The sequence below is a fragment of the Leptonychotes weddellii genome, chromosome 13, assembly GCF_054177405.1.
Source record: "Leptonychotes weddellii isolate Sample4059 chromosome 13, ASM5417740v2, whole genome shotgun sequence".
Lineage (NCBI taxonomy): Eukaryota > Metazoa > Chordata > Mammalia > Carnivora > Phocidae > Leptonychotes > Leptonychotes weddellii.
Window position 1 is genome coordinate 69,757,377 of NC_138381.1, and position 17,741 is coordinate 69,775,117.

General features: G+C 52.6%; 1 protein-coding gene across 2 annotated transcripts in view; it reads left to right on the top strand.

Moving 5' to 3' along the window:
- The first annotated feature begins 12,292 nt into the window (after positions 1-12,292).
- Positions 12,293-17,741, top strand: part of TESC (tescalcin) — a 60,758-nt gene continuing 55,309 nt past the window's right edge. The window contains exons 1-2 of one of the 2 annotated variants that reach the window (XR_014139778.1): positions 12,293-13,183; positions 14,261-14,581. Coding sequence is in view for 1 of the 2 variants with exons in the window: in XM_081802131.1 (XP_081658257.1) it covers positions 13,090-13,183; positions 14,261-14,581 (415 nt within the window). In the remaining variant the exon portion in view is untranslated. The remainder of the gene's footprint in view (positions 13,184-14,260; positions 14,582-17,741) is intronic. The other variant, XM_081802131.1, reaches the window with a different exon arrangement.

Consider the following 17,741-nt stretch of genomic DNA (forward strand, 5'->3'; position numbering starts at 1 on the left):
GGCCTCCCGTATGCCCAGGAGGAAAAGGAAAGGTTTGGGGACTCTGCCTGGTCTGTGCCTCTCACCCCGAGCCTCCCCTACCCACTTCCTGCATCCTGCCCAGGGTCAGTCCAGCGTGGCTCCTTGGGGACCAGCCCCATGAACTAGGAGTTTTGACCCCCTCCCCCCGGTACCCATTCAGTGGGGATGCAGAGGCCAGGCAGCAGCAGTAGGAACTCCCACGGGGAAAAAACAAAACGAAGGAGACACACACACAAGCCGCTGTGCTCCCAGGGACGAGATCCTGCTGGGCAGGCACCCGGAAGACATTCCCCATCCCCACCCCTGTCCTGGCAGGGGTGGGGAGAGGTGGCTGCGCCCATCCTGCCCTCTGGACCCAGCCCTCCCTGGTCACCCCACTAGTACGGGTTGGGGGTGCATCGTCCCTGGGAGCTGGGCAACTTGCAGCGGGTGCTTCCTGCCTGGTGCAGGGTTTGGGGGCCAGCCCCAAGCTTGTGAATCCTCTGGCAACAATTCCCTCAGACACTTAGCAGGCTACTAACCTATCTGTGCCTAGGATCGTAGCCAAAGTTCTTTTCCAGAACCTCACGGGTCTGCTTTATTTCCTTGCGGCTCTGCCCCGTGCCTGTCTCCACCACCGCCCCCCGCCGCCCCCCTCTGACTTAATGATGGCCACTCTAGTCTGATACTCGCCAAAGCTGAGTCCAGCTGTTTAACGGGCCCGCGTTGCTCAAAGTGATTCTCGTCCTCGTCTCTTGCTGGGGCTCCACGGTTTTTTAACATAGGGAGCCCAGGATTTTGGACTTACGGTTCTCAAACCAGCGCCTTGTCCCCTGAGCATCTTTGTCGTCATACCTTGCTGTAAGCTGCAAAGGGCAACCAGCACACTATATTCTCTGTCTTCGCCTGCTTCCCCTAGACCAGCTCCTGAACCAGCGGCTCCACCTTGCAAACCATAAGCCCAGATTTTACCGATTCCGACCCCAAACACAGCCCTCCCACCTCCCAGCCTGCTGTCTGTGTGCCTTGCCACCTGACTGCCAAATGGACACCGTACAATATAGGTTTTTGTTACGGCAGTCCGCCTTTAAAGGGTTTTTGTTTTGGCCAGGTGGGGAGGGGGGCGCGGCGTGGTGGTTAAGTTTAAAGTGGGCTAATGTTTCCATAGGAAGTTCTCCTTCCTTGTTCGGCTGTGCAAAAAAAAAAAACAACTAAGGACAATGATGGCAAGTTTTCTGGGGACAGAACAGCTAAAAGAAAGTTGTTTAGTGAACTTAAGGAGTTGACAGAACAAAGGAAAGAAATTTGGGGGAGAACCAGTGGGAACAGCATGCATTATAGAATCCTTGCATGGTCAGATTTTCCAACTACTTCCCTTAGAATTACAGAAATTTTGGGGCGCCCGGCTGGCTCGATTCGTAGAGCGTGCAACTCGATCTCGGGATTTTGAGTTTGAGCCTCACATTGGGTGTAGAGATTATTTAAAAAATGAAATCTTAAAAAAAAAAAAAAAGAACGTGGGGTGCCTGGGTGGCTCAGTCGTTATGCGTCTGCCTTCGGCTCAGGTCATGATCCCAGGGTCCTGGGATCGAGACCCGCATCGGGCTCCCAGCTCCGCGGGAAGCCTGCTTCTCCTTCTCCCATTCCCCATGCTTGTGTTCCCTCTCTCGCTGTGTCTCTCTCTGTCAAATAAATAAATAAAATCTTTAAAAAAAAAAAAAAGAACGCCAGGAATCTTAATAGAAATTTTCATATTCAAGCCGCAGAAATCGGGGGAATCCAGAGAACACTTTGAATGAAGGTTAATTGCTTTTCCCTGTCTCTAAAACATTGTCATCCCCAGGTTTTAGAACTCACTAATAACCTGCCACTTCCTATATGGTGATGTCCTCAGTCCTGGCCGCAGGACAGGAAAACATTGACTGACTTCCTTCCCTTCTGAGTCCTTTGGCTGGTCTGATAATTAAATTGACACAAAACAGATTAACAGGAGAGAAAAAAAAATTAGTATCTTACTTACAGGAGCCCATAGAAATAAGAGACTCCGAGAAGTGCCCGAAGCAGGCAGCTTTTATACCTTCCAGACAAACGATACATTTGTGAAGAATTGACAAGAGTAAGGGGTTTGGGCTTGGGGTAGCAAATTAGTGAAGAAGCAAGAAGGGCTGTTTCCACAGCCTTCAGGGCCCTGAATTCCCTCTGGTGATAAGGACGCCTCTCTTCTGGTTCAGGGAGGGTTACCTTGCACAAGGGAGATTTATTTCTGCCCTCAGGGTCAGAGTGTCCTCCTTGGATGCACTGGATGCATCTTAAGTCACTTTGTTTCAAAATAATCACTACCTACACCACAGAGGCGGATTTGGGGACGGCCTGCCATGAACCCTCCCCCTGCTGTTCCTGTGCAGAGGGCTTTGCCCCCAGGCTCTCCTGCATCCCTCCCCCCTCCCCCCGCCCGGCCCATCCGCTCTGTAGCACGAATCAGCGGAATACTATTCCATCGTATGGACACGCCACATTTTGTTTATCCACTCAGCTATTGATGGGCCTTCGGGTTGTTTCCACCTTCTGGGTGTTGTGAATAGAGCTGCTCTGAACCCCGCCTGGGATTTTCAATACCACAGGTAGCTCTGCTTCTGCGTGGCATGCACACCTGTGCTCTCTGCATTACGAGAGTCGAGAGTCGTGATTTGTCATTCTCCCAGGCAATCGGGGTTTTCCTCTGGGGAGAATGTGAGCCCCACCTGGGAGGTGGCGCTGGGAAGAGATGCAGTCTCATTTCACTGGATGACTGCTGGTGTCGTGAGTGTTTGTTTGTTTTTTAAGATTTTATTTATTTGAGAAAGAGAGCATGAGCAGGAGGGAGGGGCAGAGGCAGAAGCACACTCCCCATGGAGCAGGGAGCCCAATGCAATGCGGGGCTCGATCCCAGGACCCCGGGATCATGACCTGAGCCGAAGGCAGATGCTTAACCCACCGAGCCACCCCGGGGCCCCCTTGAGTGTCTTTTAATGCTCCCCCCTTAGCGCCAGGAGCTGTGCCAGGGGACGTCCATTTCTGTCCCCTGTAAGTGCTGAACTGCATATTCTCAAGGCCTTTCTGGGTACATATTACACAGTCTTTGCCCTGGTTTGCCTCTTACAAAGATGGGATAAAAGAAAGTGCAGTTGCGAGACTTTCTGGGTAATGGCTACCTTTGTATGAAACTATTCCCATGGGATTCGAGCATTTGAAAGCTAAAGGCCTCCTGAACAGTCAGCTAGTGCTAGACCTTTGTTCCCGACATTTTACAAAGAGAAATAATGAGGCCCATGGAGGTTAGGTACCTCAATCTGGCAGGTGGCTCAGAGCAGGTACTCAAGCCTGGGCCTTTGGACTTGACTGCACTGGTGTTTCTCTCGCCCCCAAATTGCTTCCTCTGAGGGTTTTTCCTGCCCTACAGAGAGTCTTGCTAATAACATCAGCCCTCATTACTCGGCATTCAAAACCTTGTTATTTCTCCACGGCCAACTGTGCTGTGGTAACCCCCCGGCCAATTGCAAACGTTCTCTGATCTCATACATTTACTTTGACGGAGAATGAGCAAGTGTTCTTTATCCCTCACCATCTCGGCATTTGTCCTCTCGAAGTTTTTAAAGGAAGTTGCTTTTTCTTTTTCCCCCTCCAGCTTTATGGAGGTGTAGTTGATCTCTGGAACTTACTCGTCTTGTGTAACTGTAATTTAATAATCCATTTGACCGGTTTTGTTTAAACAGAAGTCTAAGCAGAAGCAACATCAAAGTTGAAAGAGGGTAGGGCCCTGGCTGGCTCAGTCGGAAAAGTGTGCGACTCTTGATCTCGGGGTGGTGAGTTCGAGCTCCACGTTGGGCATAGAGATGACTAAAAAATAAACTTTTTTAAAACAGGTGAAAGAGGGTAATGGAAACCCATACACCCTGCACCAAGATTCAACATTTGCTGTATTTTATTTCCATCTCTACTTTCTCCCCCTGAACCATTTGAAAGTGCCTCAGACACCCTGAGACCTCCCCCTAAATTCTTCCGGCGGGTCTTTCCTAAGAATGAGAGCACTTTCCTCCACGACCACAGTGCCATGCGTACCTAAAAAAATTAACAGTCGTGATGCAAGAAATGCATCTTCATAGGCGCCTGGGTGGCTCCGTCGCTTAAGCACCTGACTCCTATTACGGCTCAGGTCATGATCGTGAGATCGAGTCCCTCGTTGGGCTCTGTGCTGAGCAGGGAGCCTGCTTAAGATTCTCTCTCTCCCTCTGCCCCTGCCCCTCTCCCTCTCTTAAAAAAAAAAAAAGAAACAAACAAACAAGCAAATACATCCTCAATATTAGGAGACTGGATGGTGAGGACCACTTGGGTTTTCTGCGGAAGCACCCTGGCTCGCAGCTTGAACCCATAGGTAGAGGTTCTTAAAGAGAAACAGTTAAAAATCACTCACCAAGAAGTGTGTTTGCCCCAGGTGAACCTGACAACAAAGTAACTGTAGGCTTAGGCTCCTCGACTAGGGGTATAAAACTCGGAAACCATTTTTTTTTTTAAAGCGTTCGCTCATTGAGCAGGGAGGTGTACCACCCCCAGAGGGATGGAGTGCTGACAGTGTCCGGTCAAGGCTCAGGGGGGACCGTGCAGAAGGAGCATGGTGTCTCTCTCTCCTTAGGGCCAGGGCACTGGGGACCGCAGGGGGCGGAATTCACTTATAAAGGCCCACACGCTACCTTGTGGCCTTCTTATTTAATTAGCTACAATTAAGACCCTACTTCCATGGACTGCTGTTGGCTAAGAACAATGATCTGGGCTGAGGTGTAAGAACACGACCCATCTAATGTCGGTCTGGGGGCTGTGCCCTATTTCTGGGGTGGGACAGTAGGGTTCTCAGCAATTCCATTTGCAGATGCAGAGAACCTAACAGCCCGTCGTCTTCTGAGTCGGCCCATCATGTGAATGAGTCAGTGAGGTACTGAGGCATTGACATTTTCATGTTCTTGCCTCTTAACCTCTCCTGGGCCTTATGTTTCTACCCCTCCTGGCCCTCTCGGGATGTACAGCCATTGGTAGGGCTCTGCCGAGGGCTCTTTCTGATAAGCAAGCCAGCCAGTTACGTCTTCCACGCCCCCGTGTCTTCAGATGCGTCTCTAACACAATTCCCTCCAGTTGTCCTCTTCCAGGCTTGGAGGTTTTTGTTTTTCTGAGCCCTGGGTAATAGAGATGGTCTTATACAAATGGAGGGCTTTCGGTTTTTAAAGACCTCAAAAGCATCCGTCTTGAGAGGTCCAGCCCAGGGTCTAGTGAGAACTGCAGATACTATTGTATGCTGGGGCTCAGCCGAGTCCCCTGGTCTAAGCAGATCTCATTCCCGAAACCTCCAGCTTTGCTCACGCGCGCTAGAATCCAGCTGGGCCACTTGTCTGTCAGTGCTTGGCGTGGGTAACTGGGCACCGGGCCACCGTCCTCCTCCTCCTCCTCCTCCTCCTCCTCGGCGAGTCTGTTCATCTGCCTTTAGGGCCTGGACCTCATGAGCTGGAAGACACAGTCAGCAGAGGTTTAGACCAAATGGGACTCTCCTCTCAAACCTGGAATGACCTGGCTCAGTGTGTGGGTGATTTAGACTCAACAACAGCCCGAGGCGTGCTGTCCTAGCTGTTTAGGCCATACCTGCCTCTGGGGAGCAGGGGCTCCATTCAGCCCAGTCTGGCTGGCATCTTTCATCCCGTTGTGCAGTGAAGCAGCCTTTCCTCCTGCTTGGGCAGGGAGGGGACACCTCCGTGGGGTGTCCAGCATGAGCTCCTGAGCTCAGCATTCACACTGACTCCTGTCCATGTCCGCAGTGGCTGGCACACTCGGCAGGCAAACGCTTCGAGACCATTGATCCAAGTCCCTTTACCTCCCCGTGACAGAGCACTCTTTGCACGGACGTCCCTCACTGTCACAGCTCACGCTCTTCCCAGCCTTGATCCTGCGCCAGGCCTGGGTGTACTTGGAATGACCCCAGTTTCACACACAAGGAAACTAAGGCTCAGAGAAGTTGAGTAACTTGTCCGAGACGGCGCAGCTCCTGAGTAACGGAGCTCACATCCCGACCCAGCTCTGCTGACTCCAGAACCCGAGGTGCTCCTTACAGCCCCTGCAGACCGAATGTTTGAGTCCCTCCCGTCAAGTTTACGTGTTACAACGTGAACCCCAGGGTGATGGTATTTGGAGGGGAGGCCTTTGGGAGGTGACTAGATGGGGGGATTAGTGGCCTGATAAAGGGGACCCCAGAGAGTTTTCTCACCCCTCCACCACGTAAAGACCCAGCAGGAAGACCTCATCCGTGAACCCAGAAGCAGCTCCCACACGACACCGAATCTGCCAGCGCCTTGACCTTGGGCTTCCAGCCTCCAGAACGTGAGAAATAAGTGTTTGCTGTGTAAGCCTCCCCCTAGACCCCCCAGTCTGTGGTATTTTGGTATAGCAGCCTGAATGGATTAAGATAACTCCCCCAGTAGAGTTTAACTCCTTATCCTCCCGGAAACAAATAGAATAAGGCAAACTTCTTGTATAAAAATGTCTATAGTTTTCCATGAAGTTTTGACAAAATTGCCACGAATACAGTTTGGCTGAGTTAGTTAAACTCCCAAGGGCAGACCCCGGGCATACTTTAGGACCTGTGCCAAAGCGTGACTGACTTTCGTGCACATCATCATTTTGCCTTTCCAGGGATTAGAAGCTGCCATCCGAAGGTGTTCAGAGGACCACCGGTTGATGTCCTGGTTTCTCAAGATGGCACTCCGTCCTGTACTTATATGGGTATGTTATTTATCAGGGGCTAAGATTTCCTCTATGTGGTGTTAGGACTTCCGCCTTTCTTTTCTCTTAGTTATCCACTGAGGTTGTTGGGGCATCATTTACCATGTAGTTTGGTTTCCCCCTCCTCTTGGGGCAGGGGCGGGCGGGGCGGGGGGCGGGGTTGGACATACTGCAGCGGAACAGAAGGGCCAGTTCCGGGTGTCAGATGCACGTGTGGAGCCGAAATCCCGAAGTAAGCCACGGAGTGGGGAGGCAGAGGTCTCCTAGCAGCGTTGTGCACATGGTAATAGGGACAAACAGCTGGTGAGGGGGGCCAGGCTATGTAGTTTCCTCTGCTCGTGATGGACTCTGCTAAATGTCCCTGTCCAGGCAAGGTGCATTCAGCATGAGTCACCCCCGTCAGGCAGCAGCCCAAAACAATCAGCATTACTAACCTTAAAATCTCACGGAGGCTTCTGGCACTCTGAGACCTGCCAGGAGAGGATCTGCTGGACAGGGAGCCCCCAGAGAGCCAGAAAGGGGCCAGCCGCCACGCAAGATGGCCCCGGTGTCCTGCCGGCTGGGCGCACACCCCAGGCTCTGCCGGCCCCTCCAGGGAACCTGTGTTCCCATTTGGGAAAGAGAGAAAGGGAAACTGGGAATTTTCCATGTTCCTGCCCTGGGTGACTCAGAAGAAAGCCAGATCTGTTCCCAGCTTGTTTTACTACTTCTGCCGTCTGTCTGCGGGAGCCGTACAGATCAAAGGCTGGGAGAGCTCTGTCTGCCCCCACTCTACCTTCTGACCAAAAGTTCTCCCCACGATCTGCTTCCCTCTCCCATCTTCAGGCTCCCCCAGCTGCTGGGGGCCCACCTGCTTGCCTGGATGTGCCGTCTCTCTGTCCTCGTTTTATTTTAGATGAAGATGCCACCACCCCTTGGTGGCCCGGTGACACATGGGGCTCAGGAGGCTCCGCTGGGAGGTTTTGGTCTTGCATCGCTGCCTCTGTGGAATGCACCACAGATGCACAAGAACGCAGCAGGCTGGGAAAAGTCACACGAGAGAGGCCAGGCCTTCGGATATGCCGTCTTGAGGATGGGTTTGCAGACCAAACTGGGACTCCGTCGGCTCCAGCAAGTGACTCAGAGACACAGGACACTGCTCCTCTCCTCCCGTCCCCTACGGACCAGGACTGGCTATTTCTCACCTAGGCCTAGAACCATCCAGGTGTTGGAAACGGCTTGCCATGTCCCCAACGGGGGTGTCCCAGGCATGCAGAAGCCATTCACTCGCTGAGTAAATCAGAGGGGTCTCGGGAGGAACATCGGTTGGTTTATGTGGTCTCCCACCCTGTGTTGGTGAAGAGCTACCTGGGGACTCAGACCCTCCTTCTCGGGTCGAGGAGGCCGAAATGACTCAGCCATGTGTCATCCAGCGCAAGGGGACCGTGTGTCCTGTGTACGTCCCTGCTGCCGCCACCCTGGTCTGGGCCTCCACCGCCTCCTGCCTTGCAAGTTCAACTGCCTCCGACCTGGTCTTTCTGAAATGTGTATCTCCTTGAGCTGCTCCCTTGCTTGATGGCTTCCCCGTTGCCCTCAGGATAAGGTCCACATTCCTGAGCCCAGGCTACTTACCTCCCTCCAGCACACAGACCCTACAGCGGCCCTAAATTACAGGCTCCCTGACTTCCCTACAAGCCCCTGCCTCTGGGCCACTCATAGGCTGTTCCTCTGCCAGGAACACCCTACCCCCCACATCACCACCCTCAGTGCGGCTTCTGCCTCACAGTTTCACGTTCTCCCGCTGACTCCGCTCCACGTTACCCCACGCCCTCTGACTCTGCTGGGCAGGGCATTTCTACACTCCCCTAGCCTCCTATGCTTAACCCTGTTGGGGCACTTGCAGGGAATTTTCATCTCTTGCCTTTGGGCTCCAGAATGCTCCCGTTATATGTGCATTCCCTGCATCTAGTGTGGTGCTTGGCATTTGCTACACTGAGTGGGGAATGCCTTCATGATGTTTTGGAAGAAGCTGGCATCGGGTAGAAGACATAATTTTAGAAGGAAAAGGGACGAAGCTATCCATTCCGTGAGCTGCCCCCAAACTGCCGCAGACATCCAGACTCTAGTGATGGGGGGGTGTCTACTGTTCCCTCTCTTTGTGCGTGTTGTCTTCCCAGCCAGCATAGCGCCACTCTGAGGGCAGGCACGCCTCTGAATTTTATTTTATTTTATTATTTTCTTTTCTAAAGATTTTATTTGAGAGAGAGAGAGAGCATGCATGTGAGCATGCAGGGGGAGGAGCCGAGAGGGAGGGAGGGAATGAGAATCTGAAGCAGGCCCCACGCTGAGCACAGAGCCCGGCAGGGGGCTTGATCGCAGGACCCTGAGATCGAACCAAGAGTCAAGACGCTTAACCGACTGCGCCACCCAGGCGCCCCGCCTCTGAATTTTACATAATGAGGTTTACCACAATAAGGCACAGATTGACAAATGTTTTTCTGCAAAGGAAGGGCCAGACAGTAAATAAGGTAGGCTTCGCAGGCCTGTCCGTCTCTGTCGCAGCTCCTCAGCTCTGCTGTTGTAGGGTGGAAACCGCCAGAGACCACCGACACAAACGGGCATGGCTGTGTCCCAGTAAAACTTGATTTACCAACGCAGGGGTCAGCCACGCATTGCCCACACCTGGTCACGGGGGCCCGCTTCTAGTCCCTCCCGTTCCCAGGTTGTCTCCGTGTGCTTTGCACAATGCCCAGGATGTACCAGACACGCAGCAGACTGTTGGTGGTTGGTCAAAAGTACATCACATGAAACCATGGATCCAGTAGGACCCCAGGGACAGCTCACATATCGCTGCCCGTTCAATAGCCGATTTCTCCTTCATTCTTACAAACAGAACCCAAACTTTGTTCTGGCAGCAATGTACCTAGCTCCCCTACTTAGATGTGCACTAAGTACGAGCAGTTAAAGCCAAGTACGGGTAACCCAGTTTGTCAGCAGTTGGTCTGATAGAGGGTGTGCAACTCAGTCCAACACACTTCCAGTCTGCACAGGGAGTTTGATAAGATGCTGCTCCCTCATGAAAGAAGTGAAGCTTTCTTTTCTGCCTCCTCCATTCCTGATTTGAATACCATTTTGAGAGGATGTGATGTCCCGTGCTGCGGCAGCCATATTGCAGCCATGAGGGGAGGGCCCAAAGAATTTACAGAAATGCCAGCCCGAGCCCCAACTTCTCTGGGCTTCTGCACCAACCCTGGAAATGCTCATCTCCAGCTTCTTGGTAAGAGAGGTCATATCTGTCTGTGATGTTTATACCAAGCAAGTGTTCTTCACTTGCAGCCTTCACAAATAATGCCCTATTTTTACTATATCAATAAATGCTCACTCCTATAAGGAAAAGGCAGCTTTATACATTTTCTCCTACTCTGGCTACCCAATCTTGAATCTTTCCCTGTTCACTCTCCAACCTAATGTGCAGAATCCCTGAGGAGAAGTTGTGTGGCGAAAACCCAGATACCAGGGAACCAGAGGCCGGACGAACCCCAGCTGGGGAGAGCCATCTGTCTCCTCCCATCAGTCTCAGAGAAGCCCGACTCACGTAATCCCTCTGAGTTTAGATCCAAGAACTGGCTGAACCAAGTATGGCAGGAGCCATGGGGGAGGTGATAGAATGTTCTCACACAAGAACAGTCAGGGAGGAAAACTCCAGTGCTCTCCTCTGAGTGAACTCGCGAGCAGGCCCAGGAACCCACCATATCCCCCTCCTCACCGGGCTGACAGCCACAGCACCAGAACAGGAGTCCTAATCTGACGGCCCACATTGCGAAAGTCACCAGGCCACCTTCCAAGGGACTCTGCCCTCTGATGACGAGCTGGTCGTTACTTCGCACCTGGCATCCCCTCCGCAGTCACCGGGCTCCTCACAGCCACCCTGTGCGGCGGGGCTGATTAGCCCCATCCTGCGGACGGGACGGGGGCTGGCGCTCTGGACCAGGCCACCCACCCTGCGCTGCCTCTCTGTTCACTCAGCATGCCACGTCTCTACAAGCCACAAGTGGGGAAACAGCCCAGACGGGGCAGCCTCGCTGTCTTCTGTCACTAGGCGCCTCCATTTCCCTCCCCTTCACGGAGAAAGCAGCCCCTGAGACCAGGTACTTTCTGCACGGCCACTTGGGGGAGTATGTAAGTATCACCCCCATAAGCCAGCCCTTGATTGTTCCTAGTAAATGGGGAAGGGACGGTAAGCACTGTTGTCAATCAGTATTTCTTGAGTTCCTACTATGTGCATAGCACTATGCTAGATGCACAAAGGACATAAAAGGCCCCCAGGATTTGGGGTCATGTTGGAACAGTATCATGCAATCCTCTCTACCAGACTCTGCAAGCCCGCCGTGACCCTCTCTGACCTTACCCTGTGGGGCAGCACTGCTCCGTTCTCATCCTAGAGCCAGGGGAATCAAGGCCCGAAGAACAGTGGTAACAAGGGAAGAGCAAGGCAAGCAGGTGACGACACTGTGTGGCCTCCCTGGGTGTATTGTGCGGATCTAACGTGCTGGGTCTCAAAGTCTAGTTCCCGGACCAGCCGCATCAGCATCACCTGGGTTAGAAATGCAGGGTTTTGGGCGCCGGACCCACTGAATCAGGAACTCTGGGGCTGGAGCCCAAGATCTGTATCTGAACAAGCCTCCCAAGGGGTTCTGATGCACACTCAAGTTTGGGAACCTCTAAGCAATGAGATACCTTATGCACAAACGGTTTGAGGGCTGCAAAGCTCTCTTTGTCAACAGGGTGTCTTGAAAGCCTTTTGTGAAAGGTTATTCAAGGACCTCTTTGTTGGTTTTTTTTTCCAATTAATATTCTATTTATTACAACTACAAATTCAAAACACAGTTCTTCCCTAAAACTTTGTGTTGAATTTATGACTCTCACTATTTTGCTTATAAAATTGACTATTTTACAATCACTTTTAAGGTGTTTTTTAAACTTTTTTTTTTTAAGATTTTATTTATTCATTTGAGACACAGAGATACAGAGAGAGAGAGAGCATGAGCAGGGGGAGAGGCAGAGGGAGAGGGAGAAGCAGGCTCCCCACTGAGCCAGGAGCACAATACGGGGCTCGATCCCAGGACCCTAGGATCATGACCTGAGCCAAAGGCAGATGTTTAACCATCTGAGCCACCCAGGCGCCCCTTAAGGTGTTTTTCTTTTTTTCAAAAAACAACAAACATTTAATTGATTTCCCCTACTTTAAAAGCAGTAATGAATTTGATAGATTTCATTTCTTCTTAAGCACTTTTCAGAACCTTCCAAGTACTTCATGAATTCTTATGCATCCACTAAGTTGATCTCTGAAATACGGCAAATCTCGGTCCTCTTAAATAGTAGCATACTGCTTGCAAACTTAGTAAAAGCCTCTTATGATTTTCAAATTAAAAATCTGCCCAGTACAACAATGTGAATGTACTTAGCACCACTGAACCATGCACTTAGAAAATGGTTAAGATGGTCAATTTTATGTTAATATGTATTTTACCACATTTAGGAAAAAAAGTTCTGGCCATAATGCATTACTCAGTACATTTAAAAATGGGAATCACAAAGCTTTTCTGTTTGAGGATGCCAAATTCCCTTAAATGTTTCAAGCACTTAAAATACAAAATATACATAGGGGAGCCTGGCTGGCTCAGTTGGTAGAGCGCGCGACTCTTCATCTCAGGGTCGTGAGTTCAAGCCCCATGTTGGGCATGGAGCCTACTTAAAATATACGTAGATTACGTTCCAATATAATATAGTAGGAAAGCAAACACAAACAAACTAGGGCTTTGCTTTACTTCATCCTCTCTGTACCAAACAGTAACCCTTCTGGGGAGTAAAGACCCCACCAAGAAAAGTGCCATGCCATCCCCAGCAAGCTGGTGCTCCCCAGCAAGTGAAGGAGCCTGCAAAGTGCTCTTTGGCCAGGAAGAAGGAATTGATTTTTTCCAGGGACTGAAGCTGAGTCCTAATTGTAGTCACTCTGCTAACAGAAGATTCCAGGTCCCCTTCGCTCTCCACATGGGGTGGTGGTCTCAAAGCCTGGCTTCCCTGGGTCCAACTGCAGATACCCTAACTCACCCCCCATTCAAATCTCCAGCGCCCCTTTTCCTCAGAGCTGCTGAACTGTGTGGTCTGTACGGCTTCCTCCTGTACTGAATTCTTCCCACCTGCCAGGGGCACGACTCCTAGTGGGAACTTGCAAGGCACCCTGCGGATTCTGCACCCCGGGCTCCTCCTGACGCTTACTCCTGTAGATTTCCAGAGAAGGAAGAGGGTGCTATGAGTCAATGGCAGCAGAGGAGGATTTTCCAGAAAGGAGAATTGACAACCGGTCTTTGGAGAATGAGCCGCCCGGAGAAGGAAAGCTCGCCAGGTAAGGGGAATGCTTCTAGTCTGATAAGTAAAATTACCAGTTGGGCACACTGTTTCCCCGCGCCCACCTTGTGATGGAGGGGTAGCTGCTAGCAAGGGACTGGCAAGGCTAGGAAGGGGGTGAGCAGCCCCTTGCTCATTGAGCGGGCCAGACTGGAGGGGGCCGGAAAAGGGGCTGCACTCTGGGGGTCCTGTCACCGTGCCTTATGCCTGACTCCCTCCTGCAGCCGGCAAGGGGCACTGGCCTTGCTTTCCATTCCAAGTGGGGTGTCCCATCATAAATGTGGAAAACTCCTAGAGCAAGTCACCACATGGTGTTTCACCACGCGAAGTGAGCTAGGACGTAATGCCCCGGGGGAGTGGGTGGTGAGGGGGAGCAGCCTCGTTCTGATTCTCCTGGGCACCTGCTCCCGGGCGAGGACATCAGCAGGACCTCCGTGTCCACCGAGGGAAATACGCACACAAACGACCAACGCAGGTCGCCCAGGGTCTGTACCGAAGATGAAGTCCTGAAAGGTCTCTAGTAAGATGCGGAGGGATATGGGAACGTGCCAGCCTTAGAGCATCTTGGAGGTCAGTTGGTCTTGTGGGGGGCCTGCCCTATCCCGGAAGCTGGAGAGGGTGCCCCGCCCCCCACAAAGTCCTCGTGATCCTGAGCAGAGTGGATGTTACTATCATAAACCCATTCTATAGATGGAGAAGCTGAGGCTCAGTGAGGGGGTACTGAATTGCCCAAGGTCTCAACGGGAAAGAAACAGATAGGGAATCTACACCCCACCCCCCGCCCCAGCCACTAGACTTGGTTGTGTCTGATTCCCCCTCCTGCCCTAGGGGGCAGCAACACTTCACAACCCACTGTGTGCCTCAGACCCAGGTTCAAATGCGACTTCTGTTACTAACCGAGCAAGTGTGGGCAAGTCATGGAACCTGCAGGCAGGGGTCTCTGTTTCCTGTGTGGGAACGGGAGGAACAGTCCCTCCTTCCAGACCCTCCGAGGGCTTCCCCTGTGCGGCTCTTAGCGCTCCGTGTGTTCCGGTTCTTGTCGCCTGCACACCAGCCCTGCCTCCTGGTTTCACAGATGCAGACTCGGAGGCAACGGGAAGCGAAGTGACTTTCCCAGGTCACATGACCCGTGTGAGCGGCGAAGTCGGGCTTGGAACCCAGGTCATCGGGCTGACCGCAACTGCCTCCGACTGGCTCAGCGCTTCCCTAGCGCCCCGCCGGACACACAGCGCCCCCCCTCGGTTAGCCCTTAGTACTGACGGGGTAGCTCCAGGGCTGCGCAGACGTGGGAGCGAGCCTTCCCGATACGCGCACGATATTTACAAGGTTCGCCGCGTGGGGGTGGGGGAGCCGGTGCCCCCCCACGCAGGCTCTCCGAACATCTTGCACAAAAGAAGTAAGTACTTAACCCGTGGTGGCCCGGCACACTACAAGTTTCTAAGTTATTTAGAAGAAGGCAGCTGAAGTCTAGAGACTTCTAACGGGCGGAGGTGTGTTCTCCAGACTAAGAATAGCTGACAGGAGAAGCTTTCTGGTGACATCAGAGCACAGCAGCAGCTTGGGGGTGGGGGCTGTGGTTTTCTCCAGCTTAGCGACAACTGCCCCGTGCAGGCTCACCCGCTTCTCCAGAGGAGGCTGGACGAAGGGGTTGGAAAGGGGCCTGGTGACCCTGGAGGTAAGCAGGGTTTCCATCGGCCTGGGGGTTTGTAATGTGTCCCTCTCGCCCCTCCCTCACCATCCTGCTGTTTGTGGGAAGCTGGCCCTCTGGCCGGACCAGCAGGATGGGGGCAAAGAGCAGGGGGCAGCAAGGGAGGGCACAGGGCAGGTCCCCGGCCGGTCCTGGGATTTGGACCACAGGCTCCTCTCTCCTGCTCACCCCTGCCTCTCTGTCCTTCCAGGGGGCTTCTAACACGAGCGGACCCCCAGGCCCCCACCCCTGCCCACTGCACCAGACCCTTCTTCTCAATGCACACCCGAGCTTGGAATTTACTCTGAGCCCCAGCAGGGTGACCACTGCCTTTTTCTGAAGTCAAAATAAATTCTGGGGATAGAGTACAAAGATTAAGCCGACCCAAGGTGAAATTGTGGTTCCCCCTCCAGCAGCTCTGAGCTTTTACTGGAGGTATTGGAGGGCTTGGGGGAGTTGGGGGCAAGGAAGGAGAAGGGAACAGTTTAAACAAAACTTTAGACACTTTCAAATTATGCCTGGCCATTTGCAAGTTCTCACGCAGGGCCCCCACCCCCACCCCCCGTGTTCCCGGTTTGTGCTGATACATGATACATACTTACTGCACAGGGTTGTGTGTGGGAAGCTGTCGCTACCACACTTTATGGTCCTTAGGGGATTTTCAAGGGTGATTGTGGCTGCACGTGACTCTGACCTTGCACCCTGGCTCCGTGCAAATTAGCCCCCAAGCCTCAATTTCCCCTTCGCCACTGTGGTTCTGCTTTCTGACATCCAGTAGGAGTCTGACAAGTCATCTTTTTAAAACTCATCACATCTGACTTTCAGAGAGCCCACAGTGTTCACCCACACACTTTGTCTTCAAGGAAGGACAAAGGGAGATTTTCTTTTTTCTTTCCTTTCCTCCTCCTCCTCTTCCCCTTCTTCCTCCTTCTCCTCCTTCTTCCTCTTCTCCTCCTCCTCCTCTTCCTTCTTCTCCTTCTCCTCCCTTCCCCCCTTTTTCTTCTCTTTCTTTTTTTAACGAAGAAAACACTAAATAAAGCCAGAGAAGAGAAGCTACTTGCCGAAGGTCACACTGACCTTCTCCCCAGATTCCTAGCGCTCCCTTTACCAGGACTGTCCCTACAGTACAAACCCCACATGCCCCCCCAGTGGAAAGATGGGAGGCCACCTGTGAGCCGTCCTGGGTGCGCTGGTCACACAGCCCTCACAGTTGATGTGCCACTCGAGTCTCTGGGATACGGGGTTAATGAGCCACATCTCAGCCCAGCTGCCAAGCAGCTGGTCCAAAGTCATACTACCAGAACTCGCCAAGAAAATACTAGCACATGCGCACCCATGCACCCGTGGTACCCACTGGCAGAGGAATCCCACCACTGCGTTGACGTAATTTGTGATTCTCCACCCTGGTGGCACCTTATCAAAAACAACACCAAGGCTCCCATCCCCGGAGTTTCTGGTTCCGAGCACCTGGGATGGAGCCTGCCCATGTTTGCTTTCAGAGCTCCCCAGGTGAGTAACTTGCAGCTAGGGTGCAGACATCGCTTCTCAAACCCACCTGTATATTGGAATCATCTGCGGGGTTAAAATACTGCCCACCCCCACCCGGCCTGATTTAATTGGGGTCTGGGGTGTGGTCTGGGCATTAGGATCTTTAAATGCTCCCCCAGGTGATTCAAATGTGCGGCCAAATTTGAGAATGTTGCTCTGGTTCATTCTGCACCTGGACTCTGGGCCCCACCCCTGCCCCCAAAAGACAGGGCCGCCCTGCCCTTCCCAAGTCCTCCCCAAAGAGATTTTTAGTCCCATGTTGCTGCTTATATATAGATAAGCGTCTCCAGAAAATTCTGTTCTTGACTTCTGAATGTCAAGAAACCAAAGTAATAGGTCCTTTGGCTGTACCTTCCTGAATAGGAGATAAATGCTCAGCATGAGTGGCATGAAAGCATGCCCCATTCTGCCATGCTTTGTGGACAGAGAGGGAAGGGAGCTTTGCTGTAATCCAACCCCCAGGCCTCACTATTCATCTCTGGGGGGGGGTGGGTCCTGGTTCCTCGACCTCCAAGTGCACCCCCATAGGATCTGAGCCCACCAAGTCCCCCTGCATGTTTCAGGGCAGTCCCAGGGCTGTCTCCTTTGTGTTCTCAAATTCTGCCCTGGCCTGACTGCGGTCCCCTGGGAAGGATGCCTCCCAACATGCACACGCCTGTTGCTGTGGACCTGCAAGCCCACAGGGGCCCCGCAGGGCTGAGTTCATTCCTGTCTGCACCCGCCTCCCTCTCCCCAGAAACCCATGGGCCCTCTCTTCACCCTGTGACATTTGGTGTCTGGGCTTGGGGCCCAGATTTCACAAAATCCAGGAGGTATGGCCTCTGTGGCCCTGCCAATCCTCCCTCCATCCCTCCATGGGACTTAGACCTGCCCCAGGAGATGGGCACCAAAGTGTCCTCCTTACCACCAGCTGAGCACAGCTTCCCTCTGTAGAGTCTCCCCGATGCACACATGTCAGCTGGTACAGGGAGACTGCCCTCCACCCAGTCTCCACCAAGATGCAGCCAGGACCAGCAACTAATTGGCCCTGAGCTAGCCCAATGACCTGCCCATCGCTGAGCACTCTCCGTGTACCAGCATGGTTTGAACCCTTCGCATGAAGTCTCACGGACCCATTTCACAGATTGGGACCAAGGATTCCAGGGGCAAGTCGTCGCCTAAGGCCAAAGACAGGATTTGAACCCACATCTCTAACCCCACCCCCAACCCCTGCAGCAGAGGCTCCCAAATTTGTGAGTACATAAAAATCACCAGTAGGTCCCAGGAGCCTGCGTCTCTATTCAAGAATACAGGAGACCCTGACATAAATGGCCCAAGACCA